At 38.0% G+C, this 23018-nt stretch overlaps 1 protein-coding gene across 6 annotated transcripts; it reads left to right on the top strand.

Annotated features, from left to right (window-relative positions):
- The first annotated feature begins 2033 nt into the window (after positions 1-2033).
- Positions 2034-22312, top strand: HERPUD2 (HERPUD family member 2). 6 transcript variants are annotated; one of them, XM_068670418.1, is made up of 9 exons: positions 2246-2372; positions 3832-3885; positions 7720-7797; positions 11100-11213; positions 13142-13296; positions 18835-18960; positions 19279-19602; positions 20896-21010; positions 21426-22312. In XM_068670418.1, exons 2-9 carry the CDS (start codon positions 3853-3855, stop codon positions 21585-21587), a joined length of 1107 nt encoding a protein of 368 aa, XP_068526519.1. In that variant the 5' UTR covers positions 2246-2372; positions 3832-3852; the 3' UTR covers positions 21588-22312. The 6 variants fall into 6 exon arrangements, with proteins under 6 accessions (XP_068526517.1, XP_068526520.1, XP_068526521.1 ...); XM_068670415.1 differs by lacking the exon at positions 3832-3885 and having other exon boundaries at positions 2037-2372; XM_068670421.1 differs by lacking the exon at positions 11100-11213 and having other exon boundaries at positions 2243-2372.
- Positions 22313-23018: the final 706 nt, after the last annotated feature.

Raw genomic sequence — 23018 nt, 5'->3', positions numbered from 1 at the left:
CACAAAGATTAAGACTTATTTTCTCTTCTTTCACAAATTCTCTCATTAGCTGTTGTCTGCATCCTGTTTTTATTTAAAAGAAAGAATTAGGTCCTGCGTGGTAATGATACTCCTTCAGGCTCTTCTTTTCATCTTTCCCTCCAGACATCGGAGTTCCTTGGGGCTCCCTCTTTATCAGCAACCTTTTCTGTGCCTGTTGTTCATACTGCTGAGATTAAAAAACGCTTTGATTCCTTAGCATTAAAGGGACACAATCGACTTGGATTGTTCAGCCTGGAGAAGAGGAGACTGAGGGGAGACCTCATCATTGTCTACAGCTCCCTCACGAGGGGCGTGGAGAGACAGGCGCTGAGCTCTGCTCTCTGGGAACCAGAGAGAGGACCCGAGGGAACAGCTTGAAGCTGTGAAAGGGGAAGGTCAGGATGGGTATCTGGAAAAGGTTTTTCACCAAGAGGGTGGTCAGGAACTGGAACTGGCTGCTCAGGGCAATGATAACAGTACTGAGCCTCCCAGAGTTCAAGAAGCATTTGGACAATGCTCTCAGACATATCTTCCCTTCCCTTCCCTTCCCTTCCCTTCCCTTCCCTTCCCTTCCCTTCCCTTCCCTTCCCTTCCCTTCCCTTCCCTTCCCTTCCCTTCCCTTCCCTTCCCTTCCCTTCCCTTCCCTTCCCTTCCCTTCCCTTCCCTTCCCTTCCCTTCCCTTCCCTTTGTGGGAATAGAAATGTTGTTTTTGCAGAGTTACATTGTTTAGAAGGAGGGAATGTGGTACTGAGATATGCTTACAGTGATAAGAAAGTTTAGCAGGCGACCTAGTAAAATGCAGACAACCAGTCTCCTTAGGACAATTAGGTGAAAATCACGGTATCAAGTCAAGTCAGATAAGTGAAGAAACATTACCACTTCAAACAGTAAAAATGTCAAAAGAAATTTGAAATTTAACAGGCCGGCAACTGAAGGCCATGCATTGTTTGTGAAGCATCAGATAGATTGTGAACCTGGATTACCCACTCAGTGGGGAAACAGGGGAGGGTCCTGCCATCAAAAGGTATATAAACTGTGTTTTGGAACTAGTAGATGCGCTCTCTCCTGCTTGTGGGGCGCCCGCCATTGCAATCGCGAATAAATTACTACTTCACTGAGATCCTCACCTGAGCCTAAGTTATTGGCTACGGAGTGTTTCTCACACCTTCCCTTCCCTTCCCTTCCCTTCCCTTCCCTTCCCTTCCCTTCCCTTCCCTTCCCTTCCCTTCCCTTCCCTTCCCTTCCCTTCCCTTCCCTTCCCTTCCCTTCCCTTCCCTTCCCTTCCCTTCCCTTCCCTTCCCTTCCCTTCCCTTTTTTCTTGTTGGGTGGTCCTTTGGGGACCAAGGAGTGGGACTAGATGGTCCTTGTGGGTCCCTTCCAACTTGGATATTCTGTGATTATGTGATTCTTCTTGAAAAATTAAACCTGACAGAAAGTCTTGTGCGTTCTGTCATTACATCTGAAGATTGAAGGAAATAGAAGGAAAGCTTTGTTTCTTGGTTTAATGGATACTTGAAAGTATTTTTATAATCAAGTTATTGTTTAGATCTAGTTAACAAGAACAGCTTTTACTGCAGGGATCACCTGCAGAAATACCAGCTTTCCCTTCCTCGTTGTCATTTTGTCTGTCAGATTTGAAGGTTACTCTTTAACAGATTTTCTTCTCAGAAGCTGAAAATCATGCAGGTGATGACAAGTTTTGCAGCGCTAAACCTCTACTCCAGAAACCCGCTTTATGATTGTACACAGGCCTCTTGTGTGACATCAGGCAGGCACCCCCCTCCCCCCGCCATCCAGGCTTGTGACACAGCTGGTTGGCGACCCCGCCAGGTCGCCATTTCCTACCCCCCCCCGCCTCAACCCCCCCCCCGGCCGCCATTTTGTGTCCCCCCCCCCCCCCCGCCCAGCGCCTGCGCTCTGCGCCCCCCAGCGGCGTGCGGGGGCAGCGGCGGCAGGAGGAGGAAGAGGAGGAGGAAGAGGAGGAGGAGGAGGAGGAGGAGGAGGAGGAGGAGGAGGAGGAGGAAGGCCGCGCTTCCGGCCTCCATTTTACGAGAGGGAGGGAGTGAGCGCGGCTATGGGCGTCCTCGGCTGCTTCAGGGAGCTGGGCCCCGGCTGCTGAGCCCGCCCCGAGCTCCCGCAGCTTCCAGTGGCTTGGCGTGGCCCCGGGGGGGTGGGGAGGGGGAGAGCTGAGGGGCAGGGTCGGCATGGAGCAGGGCGTCGTGGGCCCGCCGGTCACCCTGATCATCAAGGCCCCCAACCAGAAGTACACCGACCAGACCATCAGCTGCTTTCTGGACTGGACCGTGGGCAGGCTGAAGTCGCACCTCTCAAAGGTGTACCCCAGCAAGCCGGTGAGCTGTGGGGGCGGCTGCGGCGGGGGTGCCGCGGGGTCTGGGCTGCGGGCCAGGGGTTAGGCTGGGCGATCCTCAACGAGCACCGGACCCGATTCCCCAGAGCCCTGTCTGGGGGAGCAGCGGCTGGCTCTCTGCTTTAAACAAGAGCAGGCTAGCTGCCCTTCTGCACCATCAAAACAAAACAATATTCTGAAAGGTGGTAGCGCTGGAGATGCTTATTAACGCTCTGCTTCCATAGGAGCTGGGATGTAGCTATTTTGCACACACATTTCTGTAAATATAGCAGCTCTCTCTAAACTGATTCCAGTGGTATAGCTAAAATGACCCCCTCAGGTTCACTAGGTGGTGGCGGAACAGGTAGGTGATTATTGATGATGTTGTTTAAAACATGCAGTCGGGCAATCCCTCCAGAATTCTGCCTTTTTTCCTTTGGGGTGATGCTTTTCGAGTCAGGGCTGGAAACAGTTTCCTCAGTTGTTTACAAACTTGTATGGAGGTTGTGGCTGTTTTGAAACTCTGCGTAAAAATCTACAGCTCTTTAGTCCCCGAGGAAAACGCAGTTTATTTTGAAGTTCTGTAAGTTCTGAATCGAGCAGTTACAAAAAACTAGTGTTGCTAAACGGCAGTGATACAGAACAGTGCATTTGATTTTATGAAGATTTGTTCCAGAAAACCATATAAAGGCAGTGTTGACTCTCCCTCTACCTTGCAGCAGCATGTAGGGCCTAGACCTTGCTGTGCAAAACATCAGACAAAGCTTCCATTTATATGGTAAATGATTCTTTTGTTGAACTAGGTGAATACTAACTATTGGCACTGTTAGTTTCTTTTTTTGGGGGTGGGGAGGAGGGTAGAAGGGGAAGTAAACAATATCTTTGTGTCTGAAAAGGATTTCTTCCTTCTGGAGAAAGCAGGAGAACAGCAGTCATCAATTTAGGCAGTATCGCTGATAGATTGAGTTCTGTGAAGTGGCATTTAAGAACTTGTGGATTTAGTTGTTGTTGCTCTCGGTAATTCTCCTCTGAGAGCAGATCCACCGTAAAAGAAACAAATAAGTGACTTCAGTTGACTGCTGCTTCTTCCTTGCCAGAACATACTCCTGTGACGTATTTGTGTTTAAACGCTACTTTTCTGACTCATCCAGTGATCTTGCTGAATTGGGCTTCTAGGAAGAATCCTTAATGAACAAGAGGTTTTTATGTTGCATTGCTTTAACCAGAGTTACAATATTAAATTTTGGTTGCTTGAAATGTCTTTTTTTCTGTTGACAGTGGATTCCTCAGCATGCATCTCTGTATTAAAATTCACAAGAGTAGCTCATAATACTCCCCAGACTATTCTGGATTAAAGAACGGAAGAGTTTCTTTAATGAAAGCTATCTCTAATTCAATTTAATTTGGATTTATTGTACTTACTAGCTTTACTTGTAACTAAACACAATATTATTATTTCATAGATCTGTTCCAATTGATCTAATATGGGAGGTGAAGAAAGTTGTCTTCTTCATATGGTAAAATTGAAAAAAATATATTTGTCTTGATATGTTTTTTGACATAATCTTACTACTTTTTCAGATTTATTTAAGACTTTTTGCTTTTAAGAGCACTTATCTCTTTTTTTTTTTGAGCAGTGTCAAAAGCATATCAGTCAGATTTCTACTTTCCATGAATGTGGCAGATCCTGGAAATAACTTATATTACTGCGCTATTTTAAAGTGCTAGAGTACATGAGAACGCAGATGCTTTGTACATGTATTGCAGTGTTCTTGAAATTAAGAACCCTTGAAAATAGGAATCAGCTGTTACTGCTGGTGTACAGTCTCATGTGTGACTTGTACCTTATTCTCCTGTACACATTGGTAAATTAGTGTCTTTTCTAATTGGTAAACCGATGGTAACTGTAAATACTTTTACTGAATTCAGTATCTATTAAGATTACATTATTATAAAATGAGATGGTTGACATAGGCAAGGGAGAAGTTAGGCTTTGAGGCAGTGTTGTTTGTGATTTTACTAGATTAATTTGTGTGGATGACTTAAGAATGTACAAATGCCAAGTATAGGCAGATTTAAATTGGGTTAGTCATTGTTAAAGCTGGCATACTTAATTTAGTAAGTCACTGAATAGGCTAGATGGGTTTAAATCAGTGTTAAATTAGTCTGCAGGCCTATACTAAAGTTGATATTTGTAATTCCCTCCCTCCCCCCACCATTTTTTTCGTAGAGTACTCCAGTTAAAACTTCCCTAAAATAAATCTTTATTTAAGAAAAGAAAACTTAGAAAACAAACCTGTATGTCTCAGATCTGGCAGATCTTGCATTCAGCACATTGTTGACTGTATTGATTATGCCAGAAACATTGATTTAAGCCTGCTGTTTCTTGTCCCCTGTACCTGTCAGCTAGCATGTGTTTTGCCCACAGATCTAACCAGATGTGGTTCTTGGGAGTTTTATTCCCTGTGGCAGAGGGGCTGAGTGACCAAAGTAGCAGATGTTTTGTAACTGAAAGTGGGGATAGGTGAGAGACTGTATGCTAAAGGAAGCTGTTGCATCATCTTAGGCTTGGTTGTTTTGATAATGTTCTTGGCGTATTTAACTTGGACCAAACACTGCAGAAAGAATCCTGCTTGAAAAATGGAAGGAAAAAAAAAAAAAGCTGATGAATTGCTGACTTTAAATTCATAATTTTGGGATTATGATCAGGAAGCCATCTCTTTCTATCCATCTCAGGTATGAGCCTTGAACCTGTAGGTTCTAGAATCATTTCATCTGATGTTCTGAGTTTTCTTCTGAAAATGAGGCCACTGCTATTATTATTTTTGAAATATTTTTTGTCATGGTTCAGAATTTGGTCTAGCAGTGAAAATGTTGTTCTTTGAAGCAGGAGCCGTGGTAGTGAATCTCTTCTAGAGGATGAGTTGAATGCCCGTTCCATTTGCTTTGGCATATATGTGAATGTCTGTGTGTTCTTGTTTATCACAAGAATTATTTATTCTATTACTAAACAATTATTGTTTATTTTTCTTCCATTGGCATTAAAAACAAACAAACCCATGCTTCAGAATTCCAGGATGGCTTTAACCCTAAGAATTGCGAGTGTTAATTCCTGTGATGCATGGTTAGGTATTTACGTTAGGTAGGGAGGAGCATAGGGTTTAAGACCTCATCTTCCTGCATTACTGTTCCTGGCTTAATGTGTTTATCAGTAGTCAACATAAATAAGCTTTGCTTTTCTTTTTCTTTTTTTCTTTTTTTTTTTTTTTTTTAAGGGATGTGAAATGCACTGCTCAGGATTATGTAGTAGATATGCAGGACCATTTTAACCTGGTTAGGAAGCTGCATTATCAGTGGGACAGGCAAAAATAGTGTGGCCCCATCCTTACTGGATGATGATACAAAGTATTTGAGTTAGGGCTTCTTGTTTGTTTTGTTTCAACTGCTTCCTTGTTCTAATTAATTTCTCTCAGGATCCAGAAATGGAGTTTCTGAGGCTTTTCTTCCGGTTCTGCTGATCAAAGCAGCAAGCTTCTAACCTAGGAAATTAAAGTTTTGTGTTCTTGATACATGCAGCAAATTCTAGTTTATTTAAGAAGGCTTTTCCAAGATACAAAATGCAAGTAAACATGTATCCTGTTACCAGCCTGTTCTTGCTTGAAAGGAGCAAGCAACAAAATGGCATAGTTCAAAAGAACTTAGTTTGGTATGAGAGAGTGGCTTCTTTGTTGATTTTTTTTTTTTAAATAATATAAATAGTGCAGTGATGACTTTCAATTTGTTGCACTATTTATCCATTGGAGCTGCAAATTAACAATTCTGTGTTGTGAGACTTATAAAATGGTTTATTATGTCACTAATTAAAATAGAGAAAAATGCAGAATGAAGAAAATGATTCTTTGGTATAAGTGATGGCAGCTAACTTGCCACATATAGTATTGAACCTTTTCTCCCTATTTAAAGGCGTGTGTTCAGTCGTGAACATCTAATGTGAAATTGGATTTTTTAAAAGCAAAAACTTCTCATCCAATGTATGCTTACAGTTTTTGTTTAGAGCATTTTGTGATATGACCAGAGAATCTTGTGATATGACTAGAATATTTAAGGCAAAATCACATTCTGTAACTCTTCTGTTTTCTGCTGGATTAGGTTACAGCAAGAAAAAATGTCAAGACTTCTGGGAAACTTTTTTTTTTTGATTTTATAGGTCTGATTTTCAGCAATTTGGGTCATAGTATTAGCATGCCTATTACTGCAGAATCGGTAACAAAAGGATGCAAGAGAAAGGGGAGAGGTGCTGTAGAACTAGCTGGATGTATGGTGGGGAAATTCTTCAAATATTTCATGCTGATAATGCATATCCGTTCCACTGATGGTAGGCCAGATTTCTTCATCTAGCATTTGGTTAGGTTAGCACTTCGTCAAGTGATAAAAAGCTGTTGGATTATTTTTTTTAATGCAAAATGAACTTGCGTTGGTAATAATTGGATTTTCTTTAAAGTTCTTTCAGTATATATATGTTTTTAAATAACTGTTCATTCACAAAGCTACAGCATGCTATTTAGATGCTTTACTGTACTGAGCACCTTCCTGTAGATAGGAAAACTCCCAAATGCAGTTTCCATGTAACAAGAACTTTGTTATGATCTTCTCAGCTGAGAATAGTTAAACGTTACTGCTGTGTGAATAGCATACCATTAAAAAAAAGAAACTTTTTCACTAAGCAATATTAAAGTGTGGAAGTGTAAGACCAGGCAAGAAAAAAGCTTTCCGAAGCTTGAAGACTCCCTTTTAAAAATAAGTCCTTTTGCTGCTTGTTTCTTCTCGTTTTTTCCTGTTTTTTTTTTTTTTTTTTTTTTTTTTATGGGTGGGGTAGGTGTGGGAGAATGGGTTTGGGAATGGTCAGAAATTCCTTACAGAAAGAGATTGAAACTTAGGCCCATCTCCTGCACGCTTTAATTATCATTCTACTAACTATTTTTGTTTTTATTTTCCTTGCCCCAGCAAAATTTCCATCTACTTTCCCAAGAAGTGTGTGGGAATGAGAGCAGGGTGAAGAGCAAAACTTACTGAAAAGAAAGGAATTTTCAAATATATGTAATAGTTTTCTTGAGGAGCATTTTGCCAGTTAAGTGATGTTAACTGTTAACGGCACTCTTGCTGAGTGCATAATAGGAGAGCATTTTTCAGATGTAATTTGTTAGTTGGAGTTGCAAGGCCTCTGAAGTGTTTTAAAGGCTGTCCATTGGTGGTTGGAATTAAGGGATTTTACTCATCTGCAAATGTTATCTCCAGCTGTATATCTGTACAGCTGGAAAAAGCTAAATTCCTTTCTTTGTCCCATCTCCTAGTCTACAAAGGATCAGAGACTGGTGTATTCTGGCAGACTGCTTCCTGATCACCTGCAGCTGAAAGATGTTCTCAGAAAAGTAAGCTTTATATCAACACCGTATGATTTTTTTTTTTTTTTTGAGCAAAAACACTTTTTGGGAAATAGGAGTTTAGATTTGTATTGTTTAACTTCAATTTTTTATTGATAAGGTAGAATGTGACCAACCATATAATGCTGATGTATTCTGGAAAACGTGTTTTCAAGTATCCCTTGTTTGTAGGATTATACTTGTGGATTGAGGGATGTTTCCAACTGGTGAGAGTGATTATCCTATCCAAGTACCAAACAGTTAATATGCAATGTACAATAACTTTTTTTGGACAGTTCCTGCTTTGACTCAAGTGGGATCATTTAACAGAATTATGTTAGTTTGGGACATCGTTTTATTTCCTGTACTTACTTAAATCCAAGAACTTGCATTTAAAACACAAAAACCAAGCAGCGCTTGTGTAAGCAAAATAAGGATAAAGTATCCATATGCAAGAAAAGACTTCTAAACTGAATGGTTTTGTTGGGAAATCTATTTACTGTCCTGGCTTTGTGATGTATTAGCTGTTCCTGCTAATGTTTACAAACTTGATCTTGCCTTTTTTTCTTTTTGTAACTTCTTTTCCTTTATTTTGCTGGCTTATCATGGAAACCAATAGTTCTAGTAGTCTGACATAGTGTGTTACCTAAAGAATCCAAATGAAAACCAAGTCCTGAGTACACATGGAATCTTATGTAGGAAATGTTGAAATACATGCACTTGGTTGTCTGATGGGGTTAAATAGCTTGGTTGGATGCTACAAAATAATAGGGACATGTTTTATACATTAAGAACTTTAACTTAATCAATGATATTTAAGTTGATATGATATTTAAGATTATCAAGAAGTTTATGTGTTTTGATGGTAACAGAAAACATAGTGCAATGTTGACTGTTCTTTAAATTTCCTGTAAACAGGCCGGGATCAATAGCTCTATTTAGAAAATATATTCATTAAACAGTTATTACAATTTTTAATATTAAATATATAAGCTTTGTAGTACAGTACATGAGTGTTGGTAATAATACTTTTGGCAAACTTCTAAAGTTTAAAATCAGTGTGCAAACTGCAGAGTCAGTTACATTTTTATGTTAATACGGAGGAAGGCCTCCAAAAGAGAATAATGCTTTAGTTAAAGTGTCTAACTGAATTTCTATATGAAATGTAAAGAAAAAGATGTAGAGGAACATTGAGTGTTGCTTGAACAGGCTAATGCTGTTGTTTCTTCGCAGTCTAGATGGTGAAAGAAACTTTACAAAGTTTGATTTATCTGTTTACCCCCCAAAATATTAAAACTTACTGTGTGTAGTTTATTACAGAACTGCACCTGAAATACTGCCATCCAGTCTATATCCTGTAATGCTTAAATGTCATGAAAATGTCTATCTAACATAGCTCACAGCATGGCTGTGCTAATGAAGGGCAAAATGCAGTCTGAATCCCTTAAATTCACTTGGCCTGTCTACAGCAGACTGATTTTAGGCAACAAACAACTTCAAGCCTTGTTTTATGTGCTAGAGGAGAGACTTCTGACTAATGTCTGCCTTGAATATTCAGGGGGTATGTTTGATTTTAAAGGCACTTGAATAGGTACAGGCCCTGGGTTTAGTTACAGAAACTTATTCATTAGTCATAAGTACAAAGTTAAAAACTTTCGTTGGAAGAAAAGTTGTTCTTTCTGCTTGAGTTTTGTACAAAAATGTATGATTGCTCTGAATTCAAACATAATTCTCTGCTGTATTCTTCCTAATTGTCTAGCTCTAAGTTCCTGATATTATCAGAGGGTTTACTAAGTCTTTCAAATTAGTTTTATTACTTGCTTTTTGATACTGAGTGTTGTCATTTTGCTGATTTTTAAAAAACAAAACAAAACATGTGGAGGCTGGATGTTGTGGGACTCCTTAAGCATAGCGATATCAGACATGTTGTATATGGAATAAAAACATGTTACATTAAATTGTCCTATTTAATAAAGCTGTACACTGTAAGCTGGTCAATATTTCTGCCTTCCTTTGCTTCTCTAAGTGGCGTAAGGCCTTCTGGAGAAAGAAGGTAAGTAGTTAAGTGAAAGGCTTGGTCACAAAGCTGATGGCTGGTGTTCAGTGCTCTCTGATCACTGCGTGCTATCACCGGCTGGTAGGAAGGGGCTGTGTGACAGTGAGGCTATGCTTGCCACTAGGAGCTGCTATATGCAGAGGGGCTGAAAAGTCTGGCTGTGGATAGGCTGTGCCAGCTGGGCTGCACTATGATGTACAAAAGCAGTTTATCTAGTTTTTTGTTCCTAAAGATTAAACCTTTAAAAATGTGGAAAGCACACTTATTTTTTTAATTGAAAACAAGCAGTATTTCTAAATGCCATCACGTTAAATACTGCAGCTTGACTGCACCACGCTGATTTCAGAAGGGGATGTTTTTTCTAGTATTTTTGTACATAAAATGTCGTTACTAGGAAGCTATAGCATGCAATTTAAATACAGTCATAACTGTTCTCGTTGCTATGGCCATATGAGCATCAGGCATGCTGATATAACGGGCTAGTTTCATTTGACGTAGTAGAATAGCTTTGGGTTGAAGTTGTTACAGCATCCATATTCGATGTGGGAGCATATTCATGAAGAATTGGTGTAGGCTGATTACTTGCATTGCTGATGTGGCTCGAAGTGGTGCCACTTGTTCCCTTCCTTGCTGTCAAGCATTTAGAAATACCGAAGCCCTGTTTAACACTTCATATAGTGTTCCTTGGGCGTGGAATATCTGCAGGGACTTTTTGAACGGGTGGTGCCTGCAGGATAGGCTTGAGTTGAGCTTAGACTACAGTGAGGCACAGGCAATAGCTGGTATTTTTTTTATCTTGGACTGCTCATAGAATTCCAGCTCCTACATTTCTCATTTACCATTAATTTTATTGAATAATGCTCCTTATTAAATCTCAATGCAAATGGAGGTATTCTTAACTTTGAGCACTGTAAACAGTGAGGTTTTCCCAAAATAAAAGTCAAAGCCTCATCTGTGCTTTCTCATGTTTCTCTGTGTGGTTTTCTGTTGGTTCTGCTATACTGCAATTTTAGGGGAAACTGGGGGTAAGTGAATGCTTAGTATGTGATTGTGGACAGCTACTAAGAAAACTTTAGTTGAGAAACAGGAAGCCTCTCTTGTTCTAGGCTCAACTTTTGCTTTGTGGTGTCTGTTTTGTTTAATGTATATATACTGAATACAAGGGAAACTTTGAAGGTGGATATTAAAACACAGTTTTTGCTTGTGAATTTTGCAAATATTGTTACTTTAGCTCTTCAATCTCTTTGATTTTTAGCAAGATGAATATCATATGGTTCATCTGGTATGTACTTCCCGGACACCCCCAAGTTCTCCAAAACCCAGCACCAGTAGAGGTGATCACGGAGCTTCAACCTCCAGCAGTAGCTCAGTGAGTTTTTTTTCATACACAGGACATAAATTTCTTCTACAGCAAGGAAGCTTTCCAGCAAGTTCTTTTCTCGTTCCTAAAATCTGACTGTAAAAATGTGTGGTGAAAGTAGAGTATGTCATATGAATTTGTAGAATTAGACTTGATTGTTTAAGGATGTAATTTTAAACGAATATGACCTTTCAAATAGTAACACCATCATGTTTATTAGATGATATAGCTTAGAAAAAGTAGTGCTTTTCTTTCTTTTCCACATTTTCTTTATGGAACAGGAATATGGAGAGAAAGAAAAATGGACTGTATCTTTGCCAGAAATTGACCAGTGTATTTAGACTTTAAACTGAGTTCTGATTAGTTGTGCAAATATCTCTTCTACTGAAGAGAGACCAGTCAATTTAGTGCCCTTGTTTTAAGAGAGGTGGTATTTGGCCTGTGTTAATTCTGCTTGACAAGAATTGGACTGTACTTACTCAGTTTCAAGGTAGTCATAGTGTTGATAGTCTGTAAGGTGATGAGGTGTAGGAAGTTGTCATTTTCAATTTATTCTTTTAGTTAATTGTTCAAAGAACCCTTTTTGGTGTGTTTGCAGTTCTTCTGTTCACCCTTCCCTTCTTTCTGTTTGGAATTGGGAAATGGTGGTGTTCTTTAGTTGTACTCGTTTTTAACAGAAGTGAAAGTAATATTTCAGTTGATGACTTGGTCATCATCATTGTAATTCTCCTGGCTTTTTCCAGAACTGGTAGTATCAGTAAGAGATTTGTGAAGGTTAGTTAGAAAAGACAGCATACACTGTCTTTGACAGTGGTGGGTTGATTAGCTTTTCAATAATAAGCTTGGTTCTTATATAGATGGGGTACTGTTTCTGATTGCTGTGCAACAAACAGATAAAGTAGCACTTTAAACAGTTGAAGAGAGTGACTAGTACTTATGTTGTCCATGCTTGCAAACAGCAATGGAAATACAGAGAGGGCTTCCTTTATTTTATTGCTACATTGTTGTAAATAATGAATTTAAATAACTATTAGTGACTGCTCAAAGTAGCCAGTGTGCACGGCATCAAATTTGTAATACTTTGAAAGACACCCTGATCCCAAAGCTTGAATGCCCTTTATTCTTGCATTTGTTTTTTTTCTCCCCCTGTCTAGTGGTAAATTTTTCTTGTTTTCCTTTGTAGGGCAAATGTGATATGGATGTCTTTACGTAATTGCAGCTTCTCACTTCCTGGGTTGTCAAAGTTGAAGAGGATTTTTTACTGAGTAAACATTAAAATAATGCTTAGTAATAGGGTATGGGGAATTATAATAAAACTAAATTAATGATCTCCATGGACAAATTACAGTCTTGCTCTGGTGACATGTAACCTAGGAGAGCCAGCTGTTTGTTCTTTTTCTAGGATTAAGTATTTATCTTGGAAAGCATTGAAGTCCTGACACTCTATTTAGGTGGATTTCTTGGAGCTGAAGTAGTTCCCAGCTACTCTTCTGTTATTCACTCTTCCAACCCAAGCAGTTGGCACAGTAATTTGGATTGTGTAGCTGGCACAGTGAAGAGGTTGATAAGAAAAATAGAAGAGGAAACTGAAAACGAGGACAGAGGGAGGGGTATTTTATTATACAGCAGGAACTCGTCTGTGATATTCATAACCTGAGCTTGTAGTTACTTTTGTTAATGATAGCCTCTAAAATTTGTTGCTGCTAAGTACTCTTTCTGAATTAAGCTTTAGTTCGGTGCAGCTTTTTGAAACTTCACTTTTTTTTATACGTGCACCTGAGTGCATTTTTTTTTTTAACTAAAAGCTTGCCAGATTCAGTAAAACTCCAGTAGACTTGTCTGTTTATATGCACAATAAAAGTTTTCTTAAGACATGATTGTAAACTCTTGTTACTGTAGTGAAAATATCCCCAGCATCAATTTTATTTATTTTAAAGAATATGGACCGTTCTGGATCAACTGCTGCCTCATCCAACCAAGAAGCTTCATCTACATCTTCGAACACTAGTGCAGATGGAGTGAGGCATCGTAATCTTCCACAAGCACAAAGCAATCCCATACCAAGCCACCAGTTCCCTTATTTAATGCAAGGGTAAGTGAGATTAAAACAATCCTTATCTTTTCTGTACTCTTTTTAAATGTTCTGTTACAACTGATTCCTGCATACTCTGCAAAATGATTTGGCTACTTCATCTTGAAGCATAAGTCACACTTAAACATTACTATTCATAGAAATTTCTTAAGACAGAAGTCATTCAAAGAGTAAGTGTTCTTGGTGCTCTCCTTCAAACTGTTCTTTCACTTCATGCTTTCTGCTTTCAACTTTCTGTTGATGAGGGCAGTTTTAATGTTTATCTAGTGGATGTACTTAGCAATGTAAGTGATCAAATGATTGTCTGGTTGCTTTTTCTAGTCCTCTATTGTAATAATCAAGACTAAAATGTTACCAAATGTGATGGTTCTTATTTTTTGACTTTTTAATGGGATGCAATTCTTCACTTGTCCATTTTGGATTCAGTTATTTTTAGAGGTATTTTGAGTACCTGCAAGTGCTTGTGAATGTACAAAGTTAAAATATTTTCATATATAACCAGTGTGTATACTTCTTGATTAGATCTGGTATTTAACTTTCAAAATTCTTTTTTTTTTCTTTCCCCACTTTTGATAGTTTTTAAGGTTCTGTTAGCCTGCATGACCTGTACAGCTTTACAACCCCCTTTAAAGATTTTTCTTCCTAGGGAGGATAGTGTGTTCTGATATGATAATTTTCATTTCCTCAGGGAACTCAAGACTTTCTTCTCACAAGGCGTTCTACTATAGTGCTGTTTATTTTCCAGGGATTTTGAAGAATGTGGCAGAGGACACCCACAAAGACAATCTATGAATCTACTAACAGTAGCAATTGTTTCTGTCACTGGGAAGAAAACATGTTAAGAACTGTTAATTTAACTGAAGTTAAATGCATTTTCAGTTACTCTCCTGTTAGAATTTGTGTAGATTTTACTAGTCTTACTACTAGTTTTCATGTATTCTGCTGGGAAGATAGTGCTTTTGCAATGGGTGGGGTACTCTATTATTCTGACCACATTAATCTTTGCAGAAGTAGTTATGCTTACCTTTGTGACAAGCCTGGGTGATGCTAAGTTGACTGCAGTTCCGTGTACTGTAAATTAATTCTGGAAGCAATTTTTGTGCATATCACATTATTCATCTCTAAGGAGGTTTAATTTTTTTAATTAGCTTTTCACAAAAATGTACCCTGAGCATGAGTTTTTTGTTTAAGTATTCATGGCGAGCTGGATAGCCTTTGGGCTTGAGAAAGACAACAGAACTGTTGTTCAGCCTTTTAGCTGGAGTAACTCAGTCAAATACACAGAGGAGGAATCAGTTTAGAAGACGTGACTGTTTAAAAGGGCATATTTATTTATTAAGTTATTCTAAGGCTATGTCTCTCACAAGTGATGTGGACTAAGAGGAGTGTCTCTGTAGATTGAAGGAGGTGCAGAGAACCTGACAACAGCACTGTGTGTATTTCAGGGCTTTCTGTCTTACTTGGACTAGGTCTAATTTGATCACTGACACAGTTGCATGCTTGTTGTTGAAGTGCATTTGTGGGATGTCTGAATCATATCTTTCAACTTAGTGTAATTTAAAAGGAATCCAGGTGGTGATCTTAGAGTGTTCTGTGGTGCAACCAAAAAAATTAGTGAGAGGAAATGACTGGGAGACTAGTTTCAAGAGCACAGACCTGATCTGAACAGAAATCAGAAATGCCAGAGGAGATGCACCCTAAATAATCTTAGTGTGTGTTTTTTTTTTTTTTTTTTGTAAAAGCAACTTAGTGGAATAGTACCAGACTCTGAGGTATATCCTTGCTTTGGACTACTGGGCACTGGCTCTACCCTAAACACCTAAGTCTGGGCTAGAACCTGTTGTAGTCCACTGTCTTTTTGAAATGTCCTCTTTAGTGCTGTCAGTAGTCTTCTCAGATAGATGCATCTGTTCTTGCTTCAGCTTGCTACTACCTGTATTCCAGCAACAAGAAATGCCTTCTGTTTTTTCAGCCACTCTTAAACATGATTTGGGGCAATGAAATTCAGTATTAATGTAATTTATACACAGACTGAGGCTTGTTAAGAACAATGAAGATCTGTAGCTGAAACTTGCATTGCCTAACGGATTTTTTTTGGTTTCATGACCAAACACAGTTTTATTCTAGCTGTGTGATGAATTATAGACTCTTCTGATGGATGGGAAAGTGTCTCCAGACACTGGAAGATGTATGTGAGAGTCCAATTCCTTGGGTGTCTTGCAACACTTTCATTAGTAAAGTAGCTAATACAAATAAGAAATATAATCTTAGGGTAGCTAAGTGATGGTTTTGATGTTTCTTAGTTTCTGGTGCAAGACTTCAGTGTCTAAGTTGAATACCCTTTGAGAAAACAGCTAAATCAGATTTTTAAAATGTACTGTTGTTTTAAAGTTTCTGTAAATGGTATTTTCTAAACATCTACATTTGAGATGGGACTGAACATGTAGTCTATACCAAGTCAGTTTTGTGCTGTGGAGAGTAAGCATGGTGTTGTTTGCTCCTATGGACTTAGTTCAAGGCCCTACTGTTCTGTGCAGTTACAATCTGAACAGATAGACTCAGTCGTGAAACGGCTTGCATTTCAGATTAGGGAGTACTTGGAAGCAATAAACAGATAAGAAACATGAAGACAGGAATTGTTTGTCAAATTGAGTAGCCCACCTAATAAAACATTTTCATATTGTTTACATAATAATGTTTGAAAGCAGACAACAAAATGACATACTGACAGCATACAAAATGTTCCAGCACACAAATGCCAGCTTTCAGTAGCACTTGCTCACTCTGTATTTTCTAAAAGTAGCAAATATACAGTGGAGGATATTGAAATAGCACGTGAAGTTGATACTCAACCTCATGTGAGGCTGATAGTAAATGAGGCATCTTTGTGGGTTAAAGGATGTTAAACAAATGCGGTTATTGTCAGTGGTGCAAGATGATAAAGACTGAGCTTCTAAGTTTGAAGTTATAACTTCCAGTTATATTTTTTTTCCACTGGTGGTGAGCAATAGCTTCATGATGACACCAGCTAAGTAACTGCAAAATGTTAATGTGTTCTGAAACATTACCTTTAAATATATCCCAATTAGATCATTTTAGTTTTCTTCCAAATACCAAAAAGTGGTAATTCTGGGCTTTATAGTCACTTAAAGAGCAGTATGCCTCTTCAGAATGTTCTGAAGCTACTTCTGCATTTGAATCGAAAACCTGTTTTTTTGACATACCTAACTATTCTTCTGCAGTCTGCTGTTACATATATTTTTGAAACATCTGTGCCTATGCAATTTTGCTTCCCTGCTCTTGTGCTGTTGTTGCCAATCTCCTGAAATACTGCATTTTTCTCCTCCTTTCAGAAGAAGATGAGCAGAAAGCATGTGCTACTTCCATTTTTCTTCTAACAGCTAGCCAGCTTGCTTGGCTGGGAAGAGCATCTTCCTTTGGAGACGTTCTTCTCACTGGAATACTCTGCATTGTGTTTGGAGTTTTCCTTAATTTCTTAAATTAACTTGATAGTCTGCCAGTTGTAATAGCTAGATTACTGACAAAATCTGCCTTTGTTTTTTTGATGCAGAAACCAGTTTTTGAATATTGCTGTTACTTCTTCACATTAATGTTATCAGAACTTGAAAAGTTGGCATGCTTCTCAAAAAGCCACATCTTCTAGAAGAGCAATCTTAAAAAAACAAAACAACAAAAACAAACAAAAACCACCAAAATGCTAAAATACATTAATGAGGGAGGAAAGAACATTACTGGAGTCTTCTGTGGTTTGTCTTGCTTGGCTACCTTCTTTCTTTTGCAACCTCTTCTTAAGCTTTAAGATACTGAGAGAGCAACTTGAGAAAGTTTGGAAGAAAATAGAGGCTCAAATTCTGTATTCCTAAAACACGTTTGTTTGGAGCTATTAATTTAAGACCTCACAACTTCTGTTGAGCTCCATTCAGTATGTTTAAAGAGAACAAGAGAACTCCTGGGAGCGGGGAGGGGAAGGTGAATTCCTGCAGAACTTACTGCTGAGTTCTGAGGTAGCACTGTTTTTTGGTGACTGAGCTAGGGAGATAAGTGTGGTCACACAGTGGTTCTTCTTGCTTTCATCCCCATACGGAATTCTTCCTGCTTGTAATGGAGATATTGCTCTGTGATTTGTCATGACGCAGAACTTAGGATACCCATGCAGAAGACTATTGTTACATTTTGAGAGTCGTTATTTCCTGAATTTTGGAGGAATCTTGATTATCAAAGTGCTTGTCAATTCAAGGGTTAGCAAAACATTCTTAAATTTTGCAACCATAAAGACAAAAGTATGATTTTTTTTTTTGTATAGGAGCTTGAAAGCTCTGCTGTTATATTACATGAATTTTTCAGAAACTCCTCATGAATAGGGCTACCAGTTCACCCTTTCAGTTGCTCAAAGAAGCAGAGTACTGTATATATCTCTGTAGTATCAGGAGCATAGCTTTTGCTTTATCACTACTTCTTTTTTTCCAAACTACTGTCAAAACAAGCAGTGGCTGAATTCAAAAATAACAAACCCTTTTAGCAGAGATCATGCATGGAGTTGCATAGCAGGCTCTTGTCCAGAATTAGTGAAATATTCTTTCATGTATAAGATGGAAAAATATTTTAATGTCTTCCCCCCACCTTTCTTTCTGGGCATGTCTTGTATATCTGAATGCCTGGTAGACTAATGAAATCTTTCGGTGATATCTTTGCAGGGAGTGCCTTACTTAGGGAACAGGTATAGTCCGCAGTACAATTACAGCAGTCTCAGCTTTTGCTACCTGCAGTCTGAATAAACTTTTCTTCATGCTTTGTACTCTCATGCTGTCCTGAAAGATGTCCTGGTATACTACAGTTTACTACATCAAAATCTTTGGGGAAAGAGTTGGAAATCTTGCCAAAACATGCTATATGCTCTAGGAGGTAAGAGAGGCTAAGAAGTTTAAAAGCAGACAAAACCAAACCTAAAATTGATGTATAGGACCTTTGTATCTCTTGCATGTAAAACATAATTAAAAGCCTGTAGGAGAATCTCTTATAATTAAAGTATTAAGAGGTAAGAGTTATTTATGGTGTTCTCTTCGTTGTGGTCTTCAGATGCTATATCTGGAAAATTAGTTCTGCTGTCTTTGCTTTTGTGTAGTTCTTTGTGTCTGTGATCAGTGATATTTCAGGTTTCATTTATAAAAGAAAGCTATAGGGATAGTAAGTTTTGTATTTACAGTTCCTGTAAGGCTGACCTGAACTTAAAAGGAATTAAATGAATACATTTCTGTTGTTAACATGTTGTTTATCCCAGAGACGCAGCTAGTGACAAGACATCTAAGTACAAAATCATAAGTCGTCTTTCTATAGAAATAACTTCACTTACTAATTTATTCCATGCTCTTTTGGAATGGGTTGGATGATCTTGATACATGTTTGTGTTATTTCAGTGTGTCATTTTAGGGGGAAAAATTAAGAATGCTACTTCTAGCATTAAGTGCATTTTAGAGTATGGCAATATTGAACTGAATATCTCTTTTACTCCTTTTACAGCAATATAGGCAACCAGTTTCCAGGCCAAGGTGTACCTGCTGGAGGATTACCTATGTATCCTGCATTCAGTCCCTTACAGATGATATGGTGGCAACAAATGTATGCACGTCAGTACTACATGCAATAGTAAGTTTGCATTATGTTAGGTAGTGTGAGTTACACTACGGAAAATATTAAATATTGTTTGCAGCATCAAAGTATTTGTGCTTCTCTGGATGTACTGTTTTTATAGTGATAAATTTTGTGCAACAAAATACAAAATCCAGTTTTGAATTGGAATTAAATAGCTGTATGAAGTAAAGATTTAAGGAAAAAAAAGTGCTTTTTGTTTGGATTTGTATTGTCTGAAACTTTCTTTTCAGTAGTGTAGGAAAGAAGGCAAGAATAGGTTTAGACATTTTGGTGCATGTTTTTTGACAAAAGTTTTTTGATTTTTTTTTTTAGTCAAGCTGCTGTTTCAGCCCAAGTGACTTCCAGCACTGAATCGGTGAGATCTTCAGTTGCTCAGGCTGTAAATTCACAACATGCTCCTGCAAATGAGCCTGCAGCAGTGCCAAATGTAGCTGTCCGAGAGAACAGGCCTGTGAACCCAAATGTTCAGATGAATGCACAGGGAGGCCCAGTAGTTAATGAGGAGGACTTCAACCGGGACTGGCTGGACTGGATGTACACGTTCTCTAGAGCGGCTATTCTTCTGAGCATTGTATACTTCTATTCTTCCTTCAGTCGGTTTGTCATGGTAATGGGAGCCATGCTACTGGTTTATTTGTGAGTACAACAGTTAAGTACAGCTGCAGAGCAGATACATGGGTTATACAGCTAGCGTATAATCTCTTTTAAACTTTGAAAAATGTTTTAAATGTTAAAGTTTAGGCTCTGCTTCTCTTGTATGGTGTGTACAAATTTGGATTTCAAATGAGCAGAGAAGCAATTTTTTTTTTTTTAAAAAACGCATTCTTGGAACTTTCTACAGTAACTTGGTTACCACCTAAAACACAGTGTGCTTAAATATTGGTGATATTTACAGGTCAGTATTGTAGAAATGTAGAATTTAGGGATGAAAATTAAGGATGTTGGGATGAGGAGGGAATTTCATGTAATAACTGAAGTGTATGCTTGTGTGAACTTAAAAAAAAAAAAAAACAAAACAAAACACAAACTTGAATATGCAGGGAAAACTGCAGAGCTGTTACTCATTTATACATTAAATGTATAGAATTTTGCAGTAAATTGTGTTAGGCAGAGATAAGGTTACTTTAACAGTGGATGTCATATCTGGCAGAATTGCAAGGGCATCTTAAAAAAAAAAAGTTAATGATGTATCATGAAGACCATTTTATTAAGATGTATCAGTACTGTAGTCATCAGTTCCTTTTACAGAATTACAGAATTGTCTAGGTTGGAAGAGACCTCAAGATAATCAAGTCCAACCTCTGACCTAACACTAACAAGTCCTCCACTAAACCAGGTTTTGTTTCACTATTTAGTGAAACAAAATACTTTAATGATGTAAAAAGTGAAAACTGACAGTAATGTGATGTTTTGGACTATTGTCATTCATTGACAGTTTACTTATGTGTAGTCTGATCTTTGTGACTTTAAGAGCATACTTGCATGGATTGTTCTGTTTCTGATGCAGGAATGGTAGTTGAAACTCAAATACAGACATCTGAATATGTAGGAGAGTCTTACTTAGTTTAAAATGGTAATGTGGTTCAAGCCTTAGCTCAAGTTTAAATTGAAAATCAGCTTTGAACTATGAAAATTAAAGCTACCTTTAAAAATAATAAAACATAAATACTTCAAAATGGGGAAGAGGAGCCCCCAGTATTCTAAACATTTCATCAGCTAATTGTGGTAGACTATGCATCTCTGGCACAGGGTGCTACAAACAGTGCTGCTGAAACCTAGCAAAACTTTTCTTAACCCAGGTATCAACGAATATCCATTCTATCTAGAAGTTAAACTTTTGGAAAAATGCAAGGAGCTTCATCCATTTACAAGCACTTGACTCTTCCTTTCAAAAGAAAGGTTTTTCAGCTGTTCCATTTTCTTATGTAGACACCAGGCTGGATGGTTCCCCTTTAGGCAAGAGGGAGGCCAGCAACAGGCAGCCAATAATGTGGAAGGGAACCGTGATGCGCAAAATGCAAATAATCCTGATCTTGAAGAGATGGTAAGAGCAGACGTATCTTTTTAAGACTTCTGTGTATTATATTGTAAAGTATATGTAACTACCTGTAGCACAAATCTCGAATTAGTAAATTAAGCTGGAAAATGTTATTTCATTTTTTTTCCTCGTAATAGTTGAGTATTGATGTCTGGACTGAAAGACTGCTTTGTGAAATACAGCTGGTTCAACCAGAAAGCTTTCAGTGTTATCCTCTGCTATGCAGGCTGCTTAAATTTGGTATCTTTCCAGTGTGAAGTAGAGACGATCACTAACTGTCAATCACACATTCTCTGTGCTAGTTATTCAGGAGACTTCAGGAGACTATTTTGAGAAAATTTAATGTAGGGCAATTCTGCTCTTAACTCCTGTCAGAGCTCTGAAAAGAAGCAGTTGAGTTGTTCAATTTCTGTTTTTAAAGGAACGACTTATGGATGATGGGATTGATGAAGACAGTGGAGAAGATGCAGGTGAAGATGCCAATATAGAGCACCAGCCTGGATTCATGGCTTCTGCTTGGTCCTTTATTACAACTTTCTTCACGTCACTCATCCCTGAAGGGCCTCCGCAGGTTGGCAATTGAAACGGAAAAGGAACTGTCAGGCAGTCTCAGTAGCCATATGCAGACGTGGAGCAGATTGTAGACGGTTTTAAATACAGTGCAATTTCAGAAAATTTATATTGTTATCTTTTTGATCATGGTGTACAAAAATGTGTATTTTTTTCTTTTGGCTTTCTCATGCATTGCATATTTTAAGCACAAGTGGACTACTAAATACTATCCTTAAGATTCTTCTTTTTCTGAAGAATGAAATGTAAAGATATTGGTCTTCCATGTTTTGTTTTTAATTTCAGATGTGTGTTACGCTGAGGCAAAAACCTTGTACTTAGTCTGCACCATTACCTCTTTAAAGAGCTGTTAAAAGTATGAATGTTGACAGACTTTTCCAAATGCTGTCTATTCATCTGAATAACTTCAGTGTATCTTGTGTTAGTTTTATGCAGGGTATGACTTATCATTTGGGATTTGGAGTTTATATCATTCCCAAAAGAATGCTGTAAACAGCAGGATTACTTGCTAATGGCATGTTGTCTTCATGCCACAAAATACTAAGCCTCTTCTCATATCTTTAGAAAGCTAAAAGCTTTGTCTTGAGGCTATACTGAAGTTTATTAAACTTCGAGATGGTTGACAGCTCTTCAAAGAGAATCAGAAGTGATGGGATAAACCTTAAATGTTTGATACATACAGTACTTTTTTAAAAAAACACATAGATGTACTGGGGGAAAACATGTAAATTAGTTTTTTTAATAAAAACTGTTATGGTAACTTTTGGATGTTTATATGCATATCTGAATGCAAACAAATAGTGCATTGTGAAGGATGAGGATATGATTGAGAGTGGAATAAAGTTAATCATGGTGGCATTACTAATATTGACTACAGTGTTATGTTTGTAGCAGTGCATATGCAATTATGAGTAGGAAGAATCTCAACATCAGGATATCTGTTTTCGTACTTTTCTGTTACTTATAAAATAAGACTTAAAAAAAAAAAAAAAGAATTGTATGTGAGAATAGTATAGTGCTTCTGTCAGTTTTCAATTGCTATTTTTAAATTGTAATCAGTCAAGAAGTTTCACTTATTTTTTTGTCCCTAGTTCTGAAGAGACTGTGTCCTACCGAACTTCAAAATACCTGCAAAGATATGGTTAAACTTACCAATAGAAAACCTAAGCAGTTTTTTAATTTTCAGGTACAAGGCGAGGCTCTTAAATAGGTCTGAATAGCTGACAAATAAGGTTTTGTTTTCTGCTTTCGTGACGAACTGCTGAAGCTGTGCAATGAAGATTTAAACTTAAAGTAACCCTTTTAGTTTTATACTCTGAAATATTTGTCAGGATTTCCAGGCCTCATTGAGAGCTGAATTTAAGCTGGAAAAAACAAACTTGAACAATGATTTTAGACAGTTTAAAGAGAATATATTGTACCTCAGAAAACAATTCTACTGAAA

The sequence above is a fragment of the Anas acuta genome, chromosome 2 (genome assembly GCF_963932015.1).
Source record: "Anas acuta chromosome 2, bAnaAcu1.1, whole genome shotgun sequence".
NCBI lineage: Eukaryota > Metazoa > Chordata > Aves > Anseriformes > Anatidae > Anas > Anas acuta.
This window is presented reverse-complemented; position numbering and strand designations above follow the sequence as displayed.

Bases quoted from the DNA above. Each gene is read 5' to 3' on its own strand.
- HERPUD2 (XM_068670415.1), top strand. From the start codon at position 2,226: ATGGAGCAGGGCGTCGTGGGCCCGCCGGTCACCCTGATCATCAAGGCC. The intron at 11,214-13,141 runs GTGAGTTTTTTT...TTTATTTTAAAG, and splicing joins CAACCTCCAGCAGTAGCTCA to AATATGGACCGTTCTGGATC. The intron at 18,961-19,278 runs GTAAGTTTGCAT...TTTTTTTTTTAG, and splicing joins CGTCAGTACTACATGCAATA to TCAAGCTGCTGTTTCAGCCC.